The 23474-nt window shown below is 33.4% G+C and overlaps 1 protein-coding gene across 1 annotated transcript; it reads right to left on the bottom strand.

The window, feature by feature from the left end:
• Positions 1-13451: 13451 nt before the first annotated feature.
• LOC122600561 (pentatricopeptide repeat-containing protein At2g18940, chloroplastic) lies at positions 13452-17634 on the bottom strand. The gene is made up of 2 exons (XM_043773298.1): positions 14719-17634; positions 13452-13685 (listed from the first exon to the last, which is right to left on the bottom strand). Exon 1 carries the CDS (start codon positions 17422-17424, stop codon positions 14878-14880), a length of 2547 nt encoding a protein of 848 aa, XP_043629233.1. The 5' UTR covers positions 17425-17634; the 3' UTR covers positions 13452-13685; positions 14719-14877.
• Positions 17635-23474: the final 5840 nt, after the last annotated feature.

Here is a 23474-nt window from a genome sequence, read left to right as displayed (position 1 = left end):
TTTTACGCTCGCACATATAATGATACGAGAGCAAGTACCCGCGCGTTGCGGCGGTGAGATGGTGAAGGTGATAGGTCATAGAGTATGATAGGTCATGGAGTATGATAAGTTATAGGAGGTGATATGTCATAGAGTGTCATAGCCAAATGTCTTAGCCGTACGGGCTCCGCCCTCGGATTTAAAAATTCGTCGAAAGTATATCGAATGACATCTCTAATGAAAGAGCATGAAATTTTAAAAATACCCATATAGTTTTTATAATTTATCGATGTACGGTTTTTGAGATAAAATATTTTAAAAAAATTAGTGGAATAAAATGATTTATGGAGGAGAGGAAAAATTGTATGCATTGATGTGTGGTACATTATGTATTATCATGTGTACATTGTTGAAATTGAAAGTTAAAAGTTAAAACCCTATTTACTTTATAATATAGTATAGATAGATATAAATATACTTGCTATATATAGACAATTTAATTTTAATGGTTGGTAACTAGAACTAACCATTGAGTAGACTTCTACAAGCGTTTCTTTTGCATGTTGGTGACTCTACATAGGAATAGTACTCTGGGTCCATATAACCGGCCGTTCCCGCCACTACCATAGTCCTGCAAACAGGAATGCCTTGAATGTTAATCTCGTACTATATATTGGCCCATGGAATTAAGGTCGTCATAAAGTGGATTGAATCTTTTCTAGTCTAGAGATTCGTCGGTAATTACCTTCCAAACAAAGGATCTAAAAATTTCTTCTGCTTTTGACCAGATAAGTTGACAGAAGGGCGAGAAAGATGTTCTTGGTTTTCTTGCTCGTGCTTCCTCATCTGCTGATCAACTTCGATAGGTTCTGATTCAGTGTCGCTTAAAATGTAAAGTCCTTGCTCTTGGCTCGTAAAACTGAGGACATGGTCAAGAGACTCAGAACCCAAGTCATGATCAATCGCAAAACGTTCTGATGCCGTCTTTGGACTTGAATTGCTTGGAATGTTAATTTCTTGCTCTTGGCTTGTAACATTGAGAACATGGTCAGAACCCAACTCTAAGCTTTTGGGATCCATGTTGCTTATATCGATCTGCAAATAACGAATAAAAAGACTAACTGATCATTAAAATTAATTCAACATATATACATGTACAAAACATGTCAGCAAACTAAGGGGTAATTTAGTGCACCTCAAAAGTTTGCAAAGTCAATTTTCAAGGTTTAAGGCATGTTATACACTTATACCAATATATTTTTCGGTTTGTACATCAATGATTTATAGAGAAGTTGCGAAGTTAGCTTTATGTAGTATATATGAAACACAAAAGTCAAAACTTACACCAAGTCAATAAATTACATTCATAATTAAAGACTTGCAAGTTGCATCAGGTCAACCGTACTAAAATATTCATCTCCAATTCATTATCTATCAAACATATTTATTAAGCAAGTTGGAATAAAATAATTATTCAATCATCAGATTCAATAATTTAGATAATCCCTTAGATCTACACCTCTGATTAAAAAAAGGCAGATGACAGCAAATTCCATCACCATTTTTAATTTCCAATGAAAATTATTTAATAGAATCTCAATTTTATTTATCTCACTGTATACAGTCTGCGACTATGACATTTACCACGATTAAACGTTCCGGTTTAATAGCCTAAACTGGTTGGTCCAAGCGGCCGGAACTTGATCAAACCGATACTAAACCGGTCAAAAACAGTCAAACCTCACGACAATTGTCTTCAGCAGCTTTCTGTCACCGGTCGGCATGACTACTAGAAAAATAGCCTTTAATGACACCTAAATTATGAAACACGCATTTTAACTACAAGCAAAAACGTGTATCATGAAAATACTGTCATAATTTATAAAATCTGAAAGCCTTATGACACACAATTGTAGTGTCATAAAAAAATGTAATGTAACGTGGGATACACTTTACTTGAGTGTCATCCTATAAGTGTCGTCTTATGATTTTGTTTCCCGCTATTGACAACCCCCCAAAAGAATCCAGATCTTGACTTTGGTTCACTTTTCAACAAATCTTCATTCTTTTCGGGTAGAACCTGCAACTCAATTTTTTTACATTTATATATAATATGTATGTATATACATATAATATATTTACTTGTAACACTAAAACAAACAAATTTATTATTAATCTATTTCCAGCAAGCAAGATAAAGTCATCCGTTCAAATTCTTCTCCACGGATGTCCACGGATGGACATCCTCCACATCATCACTCACAATGGTATCTTTCACATGGACAACCTCCAGGTCAGCTTGTTTTTCCATGGATATCCCCGTTGCGGGCAGTCTAAATACTGCTAACTAAAAAAAAAACCCAAAAAACCCCATTTGATCAATAATCGATTACCATCCCCCAAAAAAAACACATTCGATCAATAATCGATTAGATCGCATCTATATGTGTCTATATATCTATATTGAATCTATGTATTGTCTCGTTCAAATATATGATTATCTCATTCAAATAAGATCGAAGCCCTCATTTAAAGTGATTATCTCGTTCAAATCGAAGCAATATTCAGCTTTAATCGAAGCCCTGTTCAAATTGTATTGTTCAAATTGTTTCGTATATTTGGTAATTTAATTTCACTCTCTTTTTGTTAAATTATTATATTGAATCTACATATATATGTGTCTATACATGTAGTTTATATATATATATATATAGGGGTGAGTTATTTTGAGAACTCATAAAAAAAAATCTGGACCACACATTCTTTCATTCTTTCTCTCTCTTCAATTAAATAATAAATTCACCCAAATCATTAGACGAAACAAAAAGCATGGGTAGTCTTAAAATTTTTTCCTCTTTCGTTAGAGATCCAATTCGATATACTATTGACGACTTTTAAATTTTCGTTTTCTTTTTGGTACTTACACATGTGTAGGTTGAACAAAAATTATGATTCGAAACGGGCTTCACCATTAAGGATATTCATAAACCAAAGCTAGTGGGGGTGATAGGTCATTGGGGGTGATAGGTCATAGTGTGATAGGTCATAGAGAGTGATAGGTCATAGGCGGGTGTCTGGTGATGGGTGATCTACCTAACGGGCTCCACCCTTAACCGCTATGGCTCCGCCATGGACTGACGGGCTCCGTCCTTGGCCACCATGGCTCCGTCATGGATTGACGGGCTCTGTCCTTAACCTTCATTGTTGTGTACATATATTCATTTACAAATTTACACATGTGTAGGTACACAAGTACAAGAGGAAAAAAACGAAAATTAAAAAGTCATCAAAAGTATATCGAATTGGATCTCTAATGAAAGAGACGAAATTTTAAGACTACTCATGTTTTTTGTTTCGTCTAACGATTTACGGTTTGTAAGATAAAACATTTTGAATGATTTGGGTGAATTTTATTATTTAATTGAAGAGAGAGAAAGAGTGAAAGAATGTGTGGTCAAGAATGGTTCTTGAGTTCTTTTTTATTTGTGGATTCTTAAATAACTCTTCCTCTATATATGTATCTTTGTTTATATATCTATATTGAATGCAAAAATATATTTGATATCTATATATCTATGCGTGTCTATATAGCTATATATATATATATGTATGTATGTATCTGTGTCTATATTGAATGTAAAAATATACCTATATATCTATTATCTGTGTCTATATTGAATGCAAAAAGGTTTAAATTTTTGTATTTCAGTTTCTTTTTTTAATCCAAAGGTCATGGATAAATCTTGGATTTCGTCTTATAGATTATCAACGGCCTATGACGAAGGTGTGAAATCCTTTTTAGAGTTTGCGCAAAGTAATGATAATTATTTAGAAATTATTCCATGTCCTTGTGTGATTTGTATCAATTTGATTCACCACTCGATTGTCTGTTTGCCCACGTTATCAAATTAATGATGAAAATTTGATTCACCACTCGCAATGATTTGTTATTTTTAGGGCATTTAAAAAAAAAAACGGTTTCGGATTCGAATGCTCCCATTCAAGATAAGGCTCTTGACGTGCTAATTGTTTACTTAAAAGCCGCAGATGCAGATGCTTCAAGGTTTATAATTTTAGATATTTTATAGATTTGATGTAATTTTGTAGATCTGAACTTCTATTGTAGTTACTGAGAAACATACAAGACTGTATACTAATATTGAATTTGAATAATAGATAGTTTCTTTTCGGTATTTATACGTGAATGTAAAATGCAAGAAATATAGTGACTGTAGATATGTTATTTTTTGTGTATGCTGAAGGTTTGCCAAGAAAGTTTGCGATGCAGTTGCGGCAAAAAAAAAACAAAACATTTGCTCTCTAGCTTTACTACTTTCAAACAAATATCTATATCTATAATCCCTTATAAAACATATTGGACTCCCTATTTTAGGAAATTTAACAATCTTTTCAATGTCTCCATATTGCCTCTAAGTAACACATTACCTTTAATTCTATATCTCTAAACACAATCAGACGAACACCCTATCAAGATCTAACACACAATCACTTCTTTCTCTCTAGCCTAGTTACACACAAGCATATCGGTTCCTCCACTACTGTTTTGTATTATCATCATTGTTTAACCGCCGCAACGCGCGATCACCAACCCTCGTATCTCAAATTCATGCTAGAACTCACGAGCCATGCTGCATATATGACAGCAAATTCATAGCCTAGATCTGAGCCAATATATTAATGGTGAATTCCTTAGATTACAAAGCCAACAAAGACATTGTGTATATGCCATTTTTAACAACGTACCAGCGCAGCGGCGCTAGGAGCTTACCAACGCCGCTAGGAAGGTATGTCTTGCCCGAAAACTCTTTAAAGTTCTTGGTTATAACTGGTTTTGGCAAACATTTAGATTTTATGGGTTCATCAATACTCCAGATTTGATCAATATTTTTAGGATATCTAAATCTGACTCTTTTGCTGAAAACATTTTATCATTATCTTTTAAAGTAAATTAAACAATTTTTTTCATTTCAACTTCTTTTTCAACACCTTTTAATTTGTTATCCATTGTCCCGTCGATGGGGACTAGGTTGGCAGCAGCTTTGTCAATGGCCAAGTCCTCAAGTTCCATCGATGCATCCAAGGGGGTCGACGTAAGGGGGAGAGTATGTGGGTCCGGGGAATCAGAGTAAAACAAATGAAAGCTTTCATATTTATAAGAATCTCTTGCAATGTGTAAAATACAACTATGTTGTTCGTGTTACTACGAAGGAAAAAACTACCGGGGTTAGACACACCATTTAGAGCGAGACGGCCTAACAGAGCTTTGGGACCATACCAAATTAAGCTTTACGTACTTGGAGGACAAATTCATAAGCATATGTTTGTGGGCATACTGATGCTGATGCACGTATAATGCTGAGTAATTTAATACTACACAACGTGGATGTGGAAAAGCCAATATCGAATAACACTTACTCCGCTTCAAAACGTACCAGACGAATACATACCGATACCGAGATGGATAGTTTTGAGAACTAGTGTTGTTTTGTATGTTTTATTTGTTTAACATTTGTGTATATGGCTGACCAGCTGAAAGGAGGGATGAAGTTGATTTCAATAGGCTCGTTATGCTAGCCTTTAACACGAGATTTTGATTTTGTAACCACCTGTCAGCTCCTTTATCACGCATGATTCTCTTTTTATAGGGACGATCTTGGCTTGGAAAATAAGCCAAGATTTAGGGTTATCCTAAAAGAATAACTTCCATAATTGTCAGCCCTCTTGATAAGAACAAATCCCGATTTTGTAGGGAAGCAATTCTTATCCTCTTTTATCTTCTATACGACCTTTGTTATGTACAACCTTCGTGACGCGCTTCGTACCTCAGGCAGGGTGTGTCATCACCGACTAAGGCGGAAAACTCGGGATGCAACGCATAGTACACGCGTCATGGATATTGCATAGACTAGCTACATGAATACTTAGATAACACACATTTCATAGAATTCAAACATAATTATCCAACATAGAGTCAAGATTCAAATAAAACATAGATAAACTCTCACGCAGGGGATTAACACTTAAGCATAATGACATAGTCTAAACATATAACAAACATAACAAAACATAAGATATGCAGCTCCAAAACCCTAGCCTGGTCTGCTACAGGTCACCATGCTATGCTCCTTAGCCACCTCTAATGCGGTTCACATGTTCACCTGAAAGGATACTCAAAAGCGTCAACACAATGGTTGGTGAGTTCGTAGGTTTTGTAAACAAGTATCAACTATGGTGCCAGGTCGAAATATCATCAAGATCCACACAACAATATGGCTATCAACTTTCTTATGATAGCAAAAATCAAATATCTCTTTGCCACCAGCACTTACGGTATACCAGGCCTAATGTGCAAGTATCAAGTATCAAGTATCTGGTGCCTCCAACTCCATCATAAGTATCAAGTATCTACTATCTGGTGCCTCCAACTCCACCATAGGTATCAAGTATTAAGCATCTCAAACTCCAACATAAGTATCAAGTATCAAGTGTCAAGTATCAAGTATCACAGTACACATCATACAGTACAGTCAAATAGCCATAAATGATGATAGACACAAAGGCAGGAGTATCCTTCCACCCCAAAACATATAAAAAGAGGGGTTACGAAACTCACCTGTGATCCTGCAATATAGCAAGCTACACGAGTATTTGGTCACAAGCAATGGTTACGCCTAATCTGTTCATAAAACAAGTAATAAGTACTTATACCAGTGACGAGCGTTTTACGGTGCAACATTTGTCTAGTTAGAAAAATCCTTAAGTATCTCAACTTAGTTTGTCCAAAGGTATGTAAGTTTTGTCTTAATAAAAGTTTACGAGTCTTGACCATTTTGAGAGTTTTGACCATTTGTGTGTTTCTGCTAATTTGCATGTTTCTAATGATTTGTGTGTTTCTGATTATTTGTGTGTTTATGATGATTTGTGTGTTTCTGGTCATACGCGTGTTTCTGGTCATACGCGTGTTTCTGGTCATACGCGTGTTTCTGGTCATATGTGTGTTTCTCCTAAGAACTCTCAAAACACTTTTCATAAGAATCGTTGTTAGTTTTGATAATCCAATTGTACTTTTATGTTTCTTATTACTATATAAAAACAATATTAAACATACGGGTTCAAAAATGGACTATAAGTATGTGACCCATTTGATAACAAAGTTAATAAAAAGCTTTACAAAATCGCTTGAAATTCATACTTTTTGTTGATGAAAATGTGTGATACTTTAGGATTAGTAATAACATATGTTTTAGGAACTTTTGGACATAAAAAGTTGTAAGTTTAATGATAAAACTTGTGTCATATTTGCTAATAAAACCGAAATATTAAAGGAAAAAAGATGGGAATTTTTGTTTGAAATACCTTAAATTTGAAAGGGATGATGTTACTTGAATGATAGATCTATGGATTACTAAAGGAAAATATGATTCTTGGATGGAGAAATATTTGAGTAATATTATGAGATTTGTGTGTTCTTGAGAGGTTATTTTAAGTTTTGTGTGTTTGTGTGTTTTGGGTTTTCTACCATTTGAGAGTTCTTATGGGTTTATATAGGAGGGGTAAGGCATGGCGAAATTTTGAGAGTTCTTAATAAGTGTTCCCAAAATTTTAACAACTCCACTATTACTATTTCTAACAACAAACATTTTATTCTTTAATCTTTTTCAAACAAAAATTTAATTTATAATAATCTTTTTCTTAGCTTCCGACACCATAGTTTGTCTCCATGTTACGTTTCATAAACAAGTTTTCCCTCAATGAATTTAATTACTAATTATCACTAAGAAGGCTAGTCACATTGATTCCAACTCTCAAAAGTTAACAAATCTAAATCGCGGATGTTACACATTAATAGGGGGATAGTGGCGGAGAGAGGGGATGGACCAAGGGGGTGTCGAGCCTCCCCCAATTGCCTAAACTGTAATGATTTAATATAGTTGATGTCTAACAAAGTTATATGAGACCCTCCTTAAGCCCATTCAACAATACCTTGTTTTCCAATTTTTATGTTTTTTTCTTTTTTCGAACATTCAGTCGTTATGCGTAATCAAAGAAACCTCATCGTATTAAGATTAGATTAGGAACATTAGAATTTATAGTCATTAAGGTAGAGATAACCCACCCACCCCCCACCCCCCTGGTTTTGTGAATTGCTAAATACTCCTATTTTTTCACAACTTTGGAGAATATTATTTATTTTTTTTACAAAACTTACGTATCTACTATCTTGTAAGTTTTACCTACTTATGTTGTAAGTTATGTAGTTATAATAATAATACATTATTATGCCATTCGAATTTGATTGTTAGTACTTTTTAATACAGTATAATCTAAGCCCTCCTCAACTTCAAATCCTGAATCTGCCTACGTTAAATATTAGTTAGTTTAGAGTGAAGAAACAGATTTGTCATACTATACATATAAAAAGGTCAACTTGTATGGTTTTAGGTAAAATAAAACAAATAATAAAGTAAAACAAATAAATCAATAGGTTTTTTTCACCGAAGATTATCGTGCATCGTGAAAATCATCGTGCATCAATTGCTTCGTGAATCTTCGTGCATCAATTTAACCATTATCTAAGGGTCAAAATCTTGTCCTATTTATTTTACTTTAATACTTGTTTTACAGAACTCAACCCTAACATATATATCGAGATAGGTGTTTATGCTAACATTCGAATATTCATGTGATCCCCTCATAAACAAACTCACAAAGTTTAAGAACGTTGCAATTAAACACCACAAAATATATAATTATATGTTTCTAACAATCTCCTCTTTTGGTATTAATTGTGTCTTCTCAGACTAAATGAGAAGATGGAACAACTCCGTGTTGAAAATTAATGAACCGAGTGGCGAGGAGGGTTATAAGCATGCGCCTTTTTCAATAGCTTGGTGCAACGTATGCAGCTTGATGTGCATTTTACAATTTATGGACTAGAGCTACTAACTCGATTACCTATTGCACGCTCTTAGACAGTGAACCCATTAGTGTATAAAATAGGTAATATCAATCGAGTAGTAAACAATTGCAATAAACGCATTAAGGTAATAAGATCAAATCAGATTTAGGTGCTTGTTACTTGGCTGACCTGAAAGGAGCCACAAAGGCGATTTCAATAGGGTCATTATGATATACAAATTGGCATGATATTTGATTTTGTAGCTGCCTGCCAGCTCCTCCACCATGCATAGTTCATTATTTGTTTGTAAATATAATCAGCAACACATGTGTAGGTTCAGATAAACAAAGAAGAGGTGTTAATTTTGCACTCATTTACTTAAAGTTAGGCTGCTCCCAGATAAGTTTTATATATGTAAATGGTTAAATAGGTAAAATAAAAATTACTGTACAGAAAATTGGCCGGGTCGATTTTCACCCAAAGTAAAACTCCTGCATCGTTTTATTCAAAAAGATAGATGATTACGCTACATAAATTTTGATATCGTATTTGACAAACTTGTTTCACGTCAACCCAATCCAACATGTTTCAACCCATACCCAAAACTATCCGCTTTAGCCTATTACTCGACCCCACCTTTTGCTACTTTTACTAAATATGAACCGATGAACTTAATACTTGCCACTCAACATATTTTCAGTTAGCATCATCACGTCTATGTAGTTGTCAGATATAGGCCATATAAAACTCACTTGTCGTGAATTCAGGATTGTGCGTCAAATCATTCCCTTCATTTCTAAATTCTTTTCCTTTCTCAGATACACATTCCATTCTAGAAACAAGGAGAGTAAGTTCAGGAGCAATACACATATTCAAGTTCATGTGTATACCATTTTGGCGTGGGTAACAAATGGACGTGCAGCTGCTCCACTTGCAATCATGCTCAAAGTGGAAGTATCAACCTTTAGTGACAATTAATTAGCAATAGCTAGGAAGAAAGATAACATGTGGCAAGATGGGTCGGTTGGGTAACTGATTTTGGTTAATAGGTTTATTTCATCTTTAAGTACATGATGAGACGGGTCGGGTTTTAATATTTAAGATATATCTACAAACAATACACTAACCAGTTTTTATGCACTAAAGGTGGAATTTTTTTAACCTATTCAGCCTAGCTAAACTTTTACTTTACAGCCTAACTTGACCCATTAAGGAGTAATTGGGTCAACAACTCAACATTGCCACTTCCACAAAGAAGTAGCTACTAATAAATCGACTGATTCAACATATGCATGGTTTATCTCTAGTTGTTCATAAGGGTAAATGGAAGGGAAAAACAGGTAACCAATGGTCGAAAACCTGCCCAAAATGTATTCTTATTGTTTATACCTCCTAAATTATTTTACTCAAAAGATCGGCCTATTATTGAATAGACCATCAATAATATTTGTAAACAACTTAATAAACAAAAATTGTCTTATCTCTACTTGACCCGACCCATTTTGAACAGTACAATAAATTAGCCCATCTTGACTCATAATCCAACCTGCAATTACCAGACCAACCCATTTTGCCACCTCTAAGGGGTGTGCAAAACCCATTTTGCCACCTCAAAAACAATTAAATTACACAAAAAGTTAGACGCATGTATCTTCCAGGAGTCCAAAGTGTCCGGCTAGCTGCACCACATAAATTAAATAAATGATTTGCTTAGCAACTTATAAGCAACTGGAGATACGCTACATAAAACTAAACAAAAAGAAGGTTGGTTGCCCATTGGTAAGATCTTAAACCTTGGGGACATCCACCAGTGTTCGAATTTCATTTCCTGCATTTGTAGGAGTGGATTATTGGAAGGGGGGGGGGGGGGGGTTGTCAATAGTCCTAAGTTTCATCCCATGCATACGTGGTTCGAGCTCCACATACTACCCATTTGGATGTCACTATAAAAAAAAAAAAAATTTAACTCTGCATATGTAACATAGTACATGACATTTTGCATATCCAAATTTTTTTTAAAGTATCACAGTGCTTGCTCAGATTTTATGCCAATACAGAGTAATTACTTTGTCCAGCAAACATGCTGTGCTTTGAGGTTGGGAACACTTGATATTAAACTTTACATTCATCGGCAAGATACTTATTGGCTTATCACTTGCAAGGTCTTTGTGTATGTTAAGATTTGCTAACTTCTCTATCTCTTCAATCATATCAATCACTCTAAAAACATTCAAATCAAGTTAGTAAACAGCCACAATCGAAAGCAAGAACTTAATCTAATAGAATCAAATTTGTGTGTTAGTTACTCGGTTGACCTGAAAGGAGGCATAAAGTGGATTTCAATAGGATCATTATGATACGGATTGATATGAAATTTGATTTTGTAGCCACCTAATAGCTCCTTCACCACGCATAATTTATTATTTGTTTGAAAATAAGATTAGTAACACATGAGTAGGTTCAGATAAACAAAGTAAGGATCCCGATAAAGTTTTATATATGTGAACAGTTGAATAGGCAAAATAACAATTACTGTACTGAAAATTGGCCAGGTCGATATTCACCCGAAGTGAATTTTATATGTATAAAACCTCCTACAACGTTCTAATCAAAAGGCTAAATAATTAAACTACATAATTTTTGACACACTTGTTTCAGGTCAACCCAATTCAACATATTTTTCACCCATACCCCAAAACTATCCATTTTGGCCATTTACTCGACCAGTCAACATATATTCTGTTGACATTTATGTAGCCTGCATAGGCCATATAGAAAGGATTGTGCATCAAGTCAATCCCCTCATCTATAAATTGGTTTCCTATCTCAAATTCACGTTCCATATTTTCAGAGTAAGTTCAGGAGCAATACGCATATTTAGGTTCTTGTGTATACCGTTGTGGTGGGTAAGAAATGAACGTGCAGCTGCTCCACCAGAAATCATGTTCAAAATGAGAGTATCAACCTTCAATAAGAAATTACGCTATAGGAAGAAAGATAAAATGTGGCAAGATGGGTTGGTTGGGTAACTGCTTTGGGTTATAGGGTTATTTCAACTTTTAAGCACACGACGAAACGGGTCAGGTCTAAACATTAGTTATATATCAATGGGTCAAGTCTAAACATTAGTTATATAATACGAGTAATAAACAATTATGTGTTGATTATGATTATACAAATGATACAATACAATCCAAAATTTTGACAAAACAATTTGTATGCACCAAAACTGGAAAACTTTTCAACCTGTTCAATCCATTTGACCAGTTTCAGGCTTTCAGCTATATTTAAATAGATTACAACCCAACTTGACCCATTAAAGATTGAATGGGTCAACATTGCCACTTCCAAAAAAAAGTGTCAAATTAATGGCAGTAGAAGAAGAAAAAAATACCTGATCTTTTAAATGCATTTACCTGGTTAAGGTGTGAAAGAGAGAAGAAACCATGCAGCCGAATACAATATCAAATACCTGATCTTTCAATGCATATTCATTAGGATTCCTACCACTTCCTAGAGTCCAAAGTTCAAATTTCTGTAGATTATAAGTGCAATTTAAGGTCGATAAAAACATAAAGTAGAGCTGTAGAGGTGCCAAATTGACCCATCTACTTATGACTGAGTAGATGGGGCGGATGGGCCAAACAGGTAAAATAAAACATAACAGCATTGTAAAAACATCTCCAGAAGTATATATTCATAGCCAGAAACCTCTTAAGCAGTTTCATTTACAAAACTATATTGTTGATGATGTGCTATTTGAAGCAAATAAACCAAAATGTAAAACTTTTTAATTGAGAAGGCTTTCATTTGTAAGGTTTCTCAGTGTTTATTAGACACAGAAGCTAACGGGTTTGCTCAACTTCAACATACGGAATTTGTCCGTCATATATAAAACATAATCAATCACTAGTTTATATTAATGTTATTCAATAAATGCTTTGGTATGCCTTTTGGTTATGATCATCAAGATCTTCACAAGCTACAAGTCATATATTATCCACACGTTTTCATACCTGATAAAGATAGTTTTGTCATTTGCAGTGTCTGGAAACAAGGGGTTTTTGATTAAGAATTCACATAGAGATTTACAGTTGGTCCATGCACCATATGGGTAATGATTTTCGCTGTGTTTTCATGTGATTCATTTATATTGAGATATTAAAGGGTGTTTGGAATTGAGTTTTGTTAGAGATTATTTATAATAAAATGGAAAATATTTAAAAATAGTTTTGGCAAACCAGTTGCAGAAAGCGACTGTTTTTCGGCATGCTTTGTTTACAGAAAATAGTTGAGATACGTTTTCTCAAACTATTATTTTGACGATGCAAAATCTAAAAACGCAATACCAAATACCCAGGCCCTTGTTTACATAACATAAACATACCTAGACTGAACATACTCATAGCAAATAAACCAACATATAATGTTCAATGCAAAAAATATAACTCTTTACAAAAACAAAAACATAAACATACCTATTGTCAAGGGATTCACCGAGATACATATAAACAAAAACAATCCATCCCAACCATATATTTCAAATGAAAGAAGCTCAACAAAAATTTTGGTGGTTTTATATTTATAAGCACTTATACAATAATTTACATGATATTGTTGTCTAAAAATAAACATTTCTATCGGTATAAATTGGCTACATACAAAAAGAGAGCCGAAGGAGTTCTCATTGGTTACTCATAAAATAAAAAGGCCGATTTGAAATTTTGGACTCCAAAAAACAGACCACCCTTCAATTTTGTTTTGTGCTGCTTGAAAACTTCGCTTCCTGCAAAGAAAATTTAGTTAAAAATGGGGATGCCAAAAAAAATAAAATTGAAGAACAAATATAGACTCTTATAAACAAGACCGATTTCTTTTTATCTCTTATGTTCAAAGCCATGTTTATCGTGTGTGAAAAAGTATCTAAGGTAGCCAGGTAGGTGCCAAGGCGGCAAACTTCACCCATTTGTCTGTAAATGGTCAAGTATCGGTCTTTCTCTAGGAGGTCAGATTAGTAAACTTTGACTTTCAAAGCATTATCTTATATGAAAACATGTGAAACTCACCCAAAGTGGATTCAAAATGTATAAATCCTTACCTTTTGGTTTTCTAAGGTAAACTAAATTACCACAAGTCAAGGTTATATTGATGGCACATTATGTGTTCATAAAATACAATAAAGACGACAATGCTTTGCAGGCCCCCCTGACCCAAACCTATTCTGACTCATTAGCAACCAACCCATCCAGTCCATATTTGCTTCTTCTAGAAATATTTAGTGTAGCGAAGGTAACAACTAAGCAAATATTCAAGAATACTTGACAAGATAATACAAGAGCGGGTCACCAGTTGACATTCATTTACCTAGAGGTGACAATATGGCCGGGTTGGGTATTGGTCAGCTTTTAGAATGGGTCAAAATGGGCCTGGGCGGGTTGGGGTTGACCAGCAAACGCTCTTTTTAATTTCTAGCTTTTGACTATAATATAGCTAAATTGTAGTACATACAGTAGCATTACAATAATAAACCAAATCTCCGAATAGAGAAAATTTGGATGTTTATGCTTGGACTAAACACTTGAGGTGAGTTATTTCCGTTACTGTAAACTTTGATTTTAGTTTTAAAGTGGCGGTGATAGTCTGCATTATTCAGAAATAAACACCTGAGGTAATTTTCAACCTATTTGACCATTCTTTTGATAGCTAAATTTTTCATATGACCCATTGAGATAAAATGTGACAAAATCCACCTATTTATAAGTAAGCAGGTAAATCGCAACCTCTATAGTTGACAAATGGAAAAGATAAAGCTGAAATACCTTTCACGAGGTTCAATGCCTGCCTTTTGTTGCAAGAGCCATGAACCTTTGAATGAACTCAACGGAAGCCTTCCGTTCAAGTAAGGTAGTAGCAACTAGCAACACAAGCCCATGAAACAAAACAAAAAACCGGCAAAAAGGACATCCATTTTGAGATGGTTATAATACAAGATTCGCCCGAGCAAGAGAAGCAAGTGTTTGCAAATTCTGCTCATCAAAAGAACTGTCATTTTTTCTAATATTTCCCACAAACTCTAATGCTTCTTGATACTTCTTAGCTCTACAGTATCCATCCACAATCGTCTTGTAAGTTAGCATATTTGGCCTGCAATTATGCTCCATCATATAGCTAATCACATCGTTAACTTCCAAAAACAATCCCTGAGCGGCAAATCCTGCAACAAACGTGTTATATGTAACAATACAGGGCCGAATTCCGTTATTTGTCATTTCCAAAAGTATCCTTCTAGCTTCATCCATCAAACCGTGTCTACAGAACCCTTTAATGACAGTGTTATAGGAAACAAGATCGGGTTTTCGACCTAATTTCTGTATGTTTTTGAGGATTTCTTCAGCTTCCCAGCACTCACCTGTTCTTGCGTACATATCCATTAACGTGTTGAAAGTAACAAGATCTGGCTGCAAGCCGTTATTGTAGATCATATTTAATGTCTTGCGGGCCTGGTCATAAATCTTGTTTCTCGCATAAATTGAGAGCATGGAATTGAAAATAACAAGATCAGGTTTATACCCCCGTTTTTGCAATTCTTGAAACGCCTTTTCCATGCCACCAAGTGATCTACACTTGAAATTTGCAAGAATAAGCGTTCTTAAAAGCATCCAACTTGGAAAGATTTTGCCTTCATATATTTCTTTTGCCATTAACTCTAAGCCTTTCAAATTTTGCCCTTTTGAGTAACAATGAAGCATCAACGAATAAGATGCTTCACTAGGCTTAAACCCTTTATTTTTCATGTCTAAAATTACTGACTGGGCTGCTTTCCAATCTCCTTTGCGGGCTAAGGCATTCAAAAGTGCATTATAGGTTGTGATACACGGATTAAACCCAACTTTAATCATTTCTTGATAAACTTCATTTGCATCAATTTCCAATCCACACCTCCCATATGCACTAATTAATGTATTGAACGTGTCTCTGTCAGGCTCAAAACCACAGGTTTTCATTTCGCGTAGAACCCAATTTAGATAATGATGCATATCCCTATTACCGCACATAGCAAGCATTGTGTTCCAAGTTACACGATTAGGTGAAACCCGATTCATTTTCATATCCTGAAGAATTTCCATCATCTCTTCAGATTTTGATTTTCTACCCAACATTGCAAGAATTGAGTTATACGTACAAACATTAGGCACACAACCTGATAGTTTCATGAACTTAAATAGATTCAATGCTTTATCTTCCTTTCCACATTTTCCATATGCATCTATAAGAGTTGTATAAGTGATTGCATTTGGTTTTACTCCCTTTTGTGTCATCGTGTCTATTAAAGCCGCCCCTTCTTCATGAAATCCCGCTCTCACATATGCAGCCACAAGCTCATTATACGTAACTAAATCGGGCGGGCAACTGTTTTCCTCCATTTCTTTCAAGATATTCAATGCCTCTAAGTACATACCCGCCTTTCCAAACACTTGGAGCAAAGAATTGTAAGTATAAGTTCCAGGTTTGTATTTTTGAGCTTTTAAGCTTGCAAAAAAAGTCTTGGCTTCTTCCAACAATCCTTCTCTACCACACGCAGATATAACCGTACTACAAGTGAACTCATCATATTCGAGCCCTTCGGTTTTCATTTCCTTCAAAAGAATCAATATCTTATCCCATGAACAACCCCTCTTCCTATAAACATCCAGCATTACATTATAAGTAACCAAATTCGGCGAAAGACCAACCGCCTTCATTCTATCAAACAAGTCAATAGCTTTTTGGTACTTCCCACTACACGAATACGAATGAAGTATAGTAGTTATAGCACGAACATCAATCAAACGTTGCACAACATCAAACTCATCAAACAACCTCGACATAACCGAATGTTGTGATTCCCTACCCAATATCTTCACCATCAATTCAACAACTTTGTTATCAAGTTCAAAACTTTTTTCACTACTCTTCGAATTCTCGACAACCCATTCAAACAAACAAAGGGCTTTTTCCCAATTACCTACAACATCTAAACCTTTTAACAAACTAACTAAATCAACTTCTTTTAACTTAAACTCAACACTATATAAATACAATTTCAAACTAGATAAAGATTTTTCCAAAATACAATCCAAAATCAACTTACAGTCTTTCGAAACAAAATCAAGTGACCCGTTATCCAAATCACCATCAGTTTCTTGCACCATTTCCAGTTTTGGGTCATCAAGTGTAAGAACAGAACTTATATAAGGTTCCTTGAAATGGGCTTTTCTAAAAACAGGTTTTCTTGAAGATTTATTGACAGAATTGAAATGGGTATTGCTTGTTTTGACAGATTGAATTGGTTTTTGTGGGGATGAAAGATGAATAAGGTGTTGCAAAAGTGGGTCAATTGGGAAAGATTGTGAAGGTGGTTGTGGTGGCAAAGTTGTAGGATTGAAACCAAGTCTTTGTTGTTGATGTTGTGGGTTTGATTGTGTTGGTTTTGTTAATTGAAGTGGGAAAGCAGGTCTGTTTGGCAAGAAAGTGCTGCCTTCCATATTTGGGAATGATAAAAAGATTGGATTTTGAAAGGTCTTGTGAAGAGGGATTTAAGGGTTTGAAGAGTGAAGAAGTTGAAGAAGTGGTGAGTGTTGTTGAAAGAGTGTCATGGAATGTATGGATTGATAGATGGATGATTGTTTGGATTGTGACCATAGGTCTCTGTAATTTGGATGAGATACAGGAATAGAGTTTCTGTGACTGTGACCTTTTGGAAGAAATTCGTTTTAGCTTCTTTTTTTTTCTCCTCTTTTTCTGATGAAAAATGATATTTGTACTATTTTTTTATATATATAAATATTACTGGTTTGTACAATATACATTGTGATAAATCAAACAATAATTATGATACAAATATTCTATCTTTTTTTTAACTGCAAAAATGAATTTTTATTTCATCTCCCTTTTCTAATATGGACTCATATTCAAGTATGAAAAATAATTAATCGTCGCCTAAAACTATATAAATATGACAAATAAATTTCACTTAATATCTGTCATAATCTTACACTAGCACTTCTCATTATAACTTAGTAATTGAGCACTAGCTTTACATGCTGCAGGTCTCGAGTTCAACACATATGAATGACATTTTAAGGATTTTCACAAATAAAGTCCTCTAGCGAAGCAGGTTTGAGTCATGCAGAGGGGCAGGGTTTTATCCCAATTAAATACCGTGCCTTTGGGAGGTTTAGTTGGGAGTTTCTCCTCCTACTAGATATTGAGTGTAAGGGGCTCTCTAGCGCGGACCCAGTTAAAACAACGTAAATGATGTGTGAAATCGAGTAATAAAATTTATAAACACGAATTACGAAAAGACTGGCTACAACACACTCACATGCAGTGAACCTGATCGCATGCAGTATAGTAAATTCGGTAAATCCGAGGTCGTTCACAAGGACTAAGTAAAGCAATTGTAAAAACAAAGTAGTTCAAGTTTGTGACCAAATTGTCACTTTGCAAAAGTTAGTGAATTTGTTAGTAATCCCTCAGATTAATCGAAAAGAGAGTTTGTTTAAAACAATAATTTAAAAGGCATCCATCTTGATTTCGGTCGACAACGTGTTAAGATTGCACATAAATGAAGTTCAAATCCAAATTAAGTTGATTAAATAACCGAGATTCAAACTAAACACCAACCCCGTACCCGTTAAGTTAATGACATAATTTGACTCTCTTGTTTAAACCAGTTTCATTACGAAGACCGGTACCCGAGACATCTTTTATAACTTCCCTAATCAAACAATTGTTTGGGTTATTAAAATAACAATTATACCTATTGATTGTACCCAACCGTTAACACATTTCCCCCTATTATCATTGAATGATTATCTACCGTACCCGTTATAGATCCAATTATTTGTACCCAATTAATCAAAACAACATATATGCAATTGATAATGACCATTAAAGCTGCACATACATCACCAATCAATCCAAGATAAATTAAAAGAGAAAAATACGTTAAGATCGATCTCGATATAACATTAAATGAAATCAACATTGAATTATTAAAATTGCGCAATCCTTACATTTTGTCTCACTCCATCAAGATGAATGATAAATTGATTAGCCATTCATGTTAAATATGAAAGAACAAATCAAAATAGAAGAATTCATCGTTACCGATTACAAAGAATTGAAAGGAAATAACGAGAATAATCCAAACGTGTTCTTGATCTTCAAAGATGATTAGTCGGATGAAAAAGCTCTCCAAAAAGTCTTGAAAACAACTGGAAAAAGTAAAGGTAGGGTTTTGGTTTGAGTTATGAAAGGTATTTATACCCTAAGCAAAAATCACATGTTTCCCGTCCAGCAGGTGCGGCACACCTATTGATAAGGTGCGGCGCACCACCTGATCCTCCTTCACCTTCAACTTCGAGTGTGGCGCACTGCTACACAGCACCTCTTCTCGGCACCCTTGGGTGCAGCGCACCCATTTATGAGGTGCGGCGCACCCATTTATGAGGTGCGGCGCACCATCTGTAAATTTTCTCCAAATTCTTCATTTTTGCTTCCGAGTGTTACTTGAACCATCCGTAAGCACACTTTAGGCCTCTAAATGTCGTTTCTTTAGTATTATGCTCAAGTACATGCTAATATCCTGAAAACACTAACGAATACCAGAAACGCATCAAATGTATACAAAAACGACTTGAAAACTAATTAAATTCAACTAATTAATCCGTGGGAAATTGGTATAAAATACGACATATCAACAAGCTAGATTCCCTGTTGCAAGCAAATGATCCACACCTTTTATAAATAAAAAATCCTAATCTTACACCAATTTTCATATGTCATCATCCTATGAGTTAGAAGGATTTTTAGGCTAATGAATTATGAGGGTTAATCATTTCCCTTCAAATATACATCATAGTGTTTATTTAGTCTCGTAATAAAAAATCATCGTTATTTAATCAAAATATTTAAGTCATTAAGCTATCAAAAAATGTTTATTTATTTTGAATTAATAAATAAAAAATATATATATATTTTTTTAAAACGACATGTTAATTGGTTAATGGTTCGAACCCTATCAGTGACATTCAAACGATTCATACTCCATACAGACATTATTTATCCATTCAGTCACTTAACAATTTAAACGAACCAACAAGGAGTTAGCCTAGTGGTAAGGCAATCACTTGATGACCTTAAGGTCTCAAGTTTGATCCCTGCTTGGCACAAAAAATAATTCCTTTAAGGTACCCATTACCATTGAAGCCTAGACTCGCGTGTGAAGTTTAAATACGCGAGTTAGATCCTTCGGGGTGCCTAGATCATGTGTGGATTATGATGGAGGTATTGTACCGGCATCATATGACTCACACAGGGTGAGTCGATGGGTATCCAATTGTGGTACCGAGACTAGGGTTCCCTCCATTACCCATTTTTTTTCCAGTTTAAATGGGTAAAATATAGAAGCAAATTAGAAATGATCTATGTGGGATTTTTTCAAATTAATATAATAGGTAAACTTATTTATTAAATTAGTATATTTTGAAAAATGATCTTGTGTTTGAATCTCAAATTCGAATTCAACATTCCTCATATTAGAATGAATATCGATCATCATTATCTTCCCATTAATCCCAAATTCAAAACTAAATGGAACCCCCTCGTTCCTTATAAAGTTAATATATTTATATGAAAATAAAAATTGAATTGTATTCCCACCAACGTCAATCTTTTTGTTAGAGGAATCGGCGTGAATTCCTTTTGATGTATTCAATGTCAAAATGGGGCGGAAACTATCAATCGCCTATTTCACACATGCAAGGTGTTATTGAAACTAGAAGGCTTTTGAGCCATTGGATTCGGACTACAATTCCAGACGCATACCCTGAAGAGATAATCAAATGGTGCGACAATATCGGGCTTGCCGTTAGTAATCGACAAACACTTGAAGTAATTTTGTTTGCTGGAGCGTGACATAAACATCACGAAGTGAAAATAGCTTCGAGATTTTTAATGCAATCTTTACGTTCACATATACGTGGATTCATAATTGCAAAAAAAGGAGCATATTATATGGGAATACTCGAGCGTGACATAAACATCACGAAGTGAAAACTAATGACTCGGTCTTCGTTAATGGAACTTTTTCTTATGTTTGATAAAAAGATGAAAGAAATGAAAATAAACTTGTTTTGGTACAAATTATTTTTTTCCTTTCTGCATTAGATACTATCTCATCTTAATAAATTAGATTATTGACCCGCGTAATACGCGAGTAGATATATATAATTAATAACATATTATTATTTTATGACAACATATTATTTGATATAAATAAAAAATTAATAAATATTTGATTATATATACAAATATTTGGTTTTTACATAAGATGAGCTATTTGACGTTAAATAAGAAAAATCATATAAATATATATGTTTTTAACATATTATTTATTTTCTATTTCATATAGATAGAAAATATTGGTTTCATGTAATCAAATTTAAGGGTTAAGTTTCAAACTTAAAATTAAAATACAAAGTCAAAAATTTATAATTTCATGGTATATATTTTTATCATGCACACAAAAATATTAGAGCTATTTGAGTTGGTAAAAAATGAAATTAACTTGCTTAAACTTTTATTAGCCTTAAATTATATGTTTCAGTTGATATATGCATAACATAAAGTCAAAATTTACAAATTAATTTTATAGATAAATTTTACTCTTTTGAAACCTTTTCTAAAACTATATATATGTATTTTTATTATCATACATTAATATATTTAAATAAGCAAAGTTATATTCTGTTTAAAATCCAAAGTAAAAAAACTGATGTTGTGTTTGATCAATTTTAAAGTCAATATGAATAATCATTTTGATCTAAACGTTGTAACTGTTATTCTAATAAATAATTTAATACTCTCTTATATATAAATGATGTCATCTTTCACTTAAGTTTGAGTTAAGTCGATTTTAAGCTCTTTATATTATGGATTGTATGAACTATTTATTCATACCCTTTCTTTTCACCTATCATTCGAAATGTTTGTGAAAAAATTATTGTGATTTAATAAAAAAAATTTCAACTTTAAGTTTTATAATATTTTTTATGAGCTTAATCTACAAATTTTTTTAATCTTTATTTTATAAGGATTATATTTTTTTAACCCGAACCTCAAAATAATATTCATTGTAATTCCTAGCCATGATCGCTTATTCCTTTTGATATCTTACTAAGCCATGGTATGTTTGTTTCCTTCAACTTTTTTTTGGTATATTTAGTCTTTTTATATTATTTTTAAATAAATTGCAGCACATAAATTATGCGAATTTGTATACAAATAAATTTTGTTTATTAGTTATAATATTGAAAAACTTTACCATTTAAACAATAATTGTATAAAGATAAAATAAAATACAAATGATAATAACCAATTTAAAAGAGATAATGCATGATAATGATTATTATAGATTAAATAAGAATTAGCGCATGAATATACATTAAAAAATAGTTATTATTATTTTATCTTTTAAGTTTTAATTTATATTTTGTCTAAATTAAAAAGTAGAATAATTAATGTTGTGTTTGACCAATTATAAAGTCAATTTAAACCATTAATCTCTTATCTTTTAGAATATCTTGATACCCATTTAGATCAATTACATTTACATCAACCTACATCACCCGCCACCGCCACCATCACCAATAGTTGCGACATCACCACCCGTCGCTAACACCACCAGACCGCTGTCACAATTATCACTGTTGCATTTCGCATGTACCGTGATTTAAAAATAGAAACTCATCTAATAGTCATTGTTTTACCATTGTACGAGTATAATTTAAGACTCCCTTATATATAGATGATGACATCTTTTACTTAAGTTTGAGTTAAGTTGATTTTAAGCCTTTCATATCTATGAATTATATGAATTATTTTATTCAAACTCTCTCTTATTAACTATCATTCAAAATTTTATGATCTTTTAGTACTTTTTCATTATTATTATTCTAGTATAGTTTGCGACACATAGTTTATTTGAATTTATATTAAAAGAAGCATTTTATTGATTATTATTTTGAAAAACTTTACCATTTGAACAATATGTGTATAAACATAAAATTCTTACGTACGAAAGGAGCGAATAAATCTCCCTCCCCATTATAATATTTTAGTGACACAATATTAATATCTTATCTTATTTTTGTATATTTAATTATTAATTTTGTAAAACTTGAATAAGAAACCAACGTATTTGTTTTCCTTTTAGATTCTAAAATTATTTTTATTTTTAACCTAAAAATAACGTAGATATATATATATATATATATTTCTTAATATAGTTATTAAACATTAATATATTTAATTACATAAGGTTATATTCTGTTTAAATAATAAAATAGAAGGACTAGTGTCGTGTAAACTTAAAAGTAAACTTGGTAATGATACAATTATTTTGATCTAAGGGTTGTAATTTGAAATTTGGACTAATCTAACAGTCTTTGTTTCTCCATAAAAAAATTTAGTACCTTGTTATATATATATATTACGCGAGTAAATATATTTTTATACTTATATATATAAT

The sequence above is a fragment of the Erigeron canadensis genome, chromosome 5, assembly GCF_010389155.1.
Source record: "Erigeron canadensis isolate Cc75 chromosome 5, C_canadensis_v1, whole genome shotgun sequence".
NCBI lineage: Eukaryota > Viridiplantae > Streptophyta > Magnoliopsida > Asterales > Asteraceae > Erigeron > Erigeron canadensis.
The sequence above is the reverse complement of the archived record's forward strand: the minus strand, read 5'-3'. Positions and strand labels throughout refer to the sequence as shown.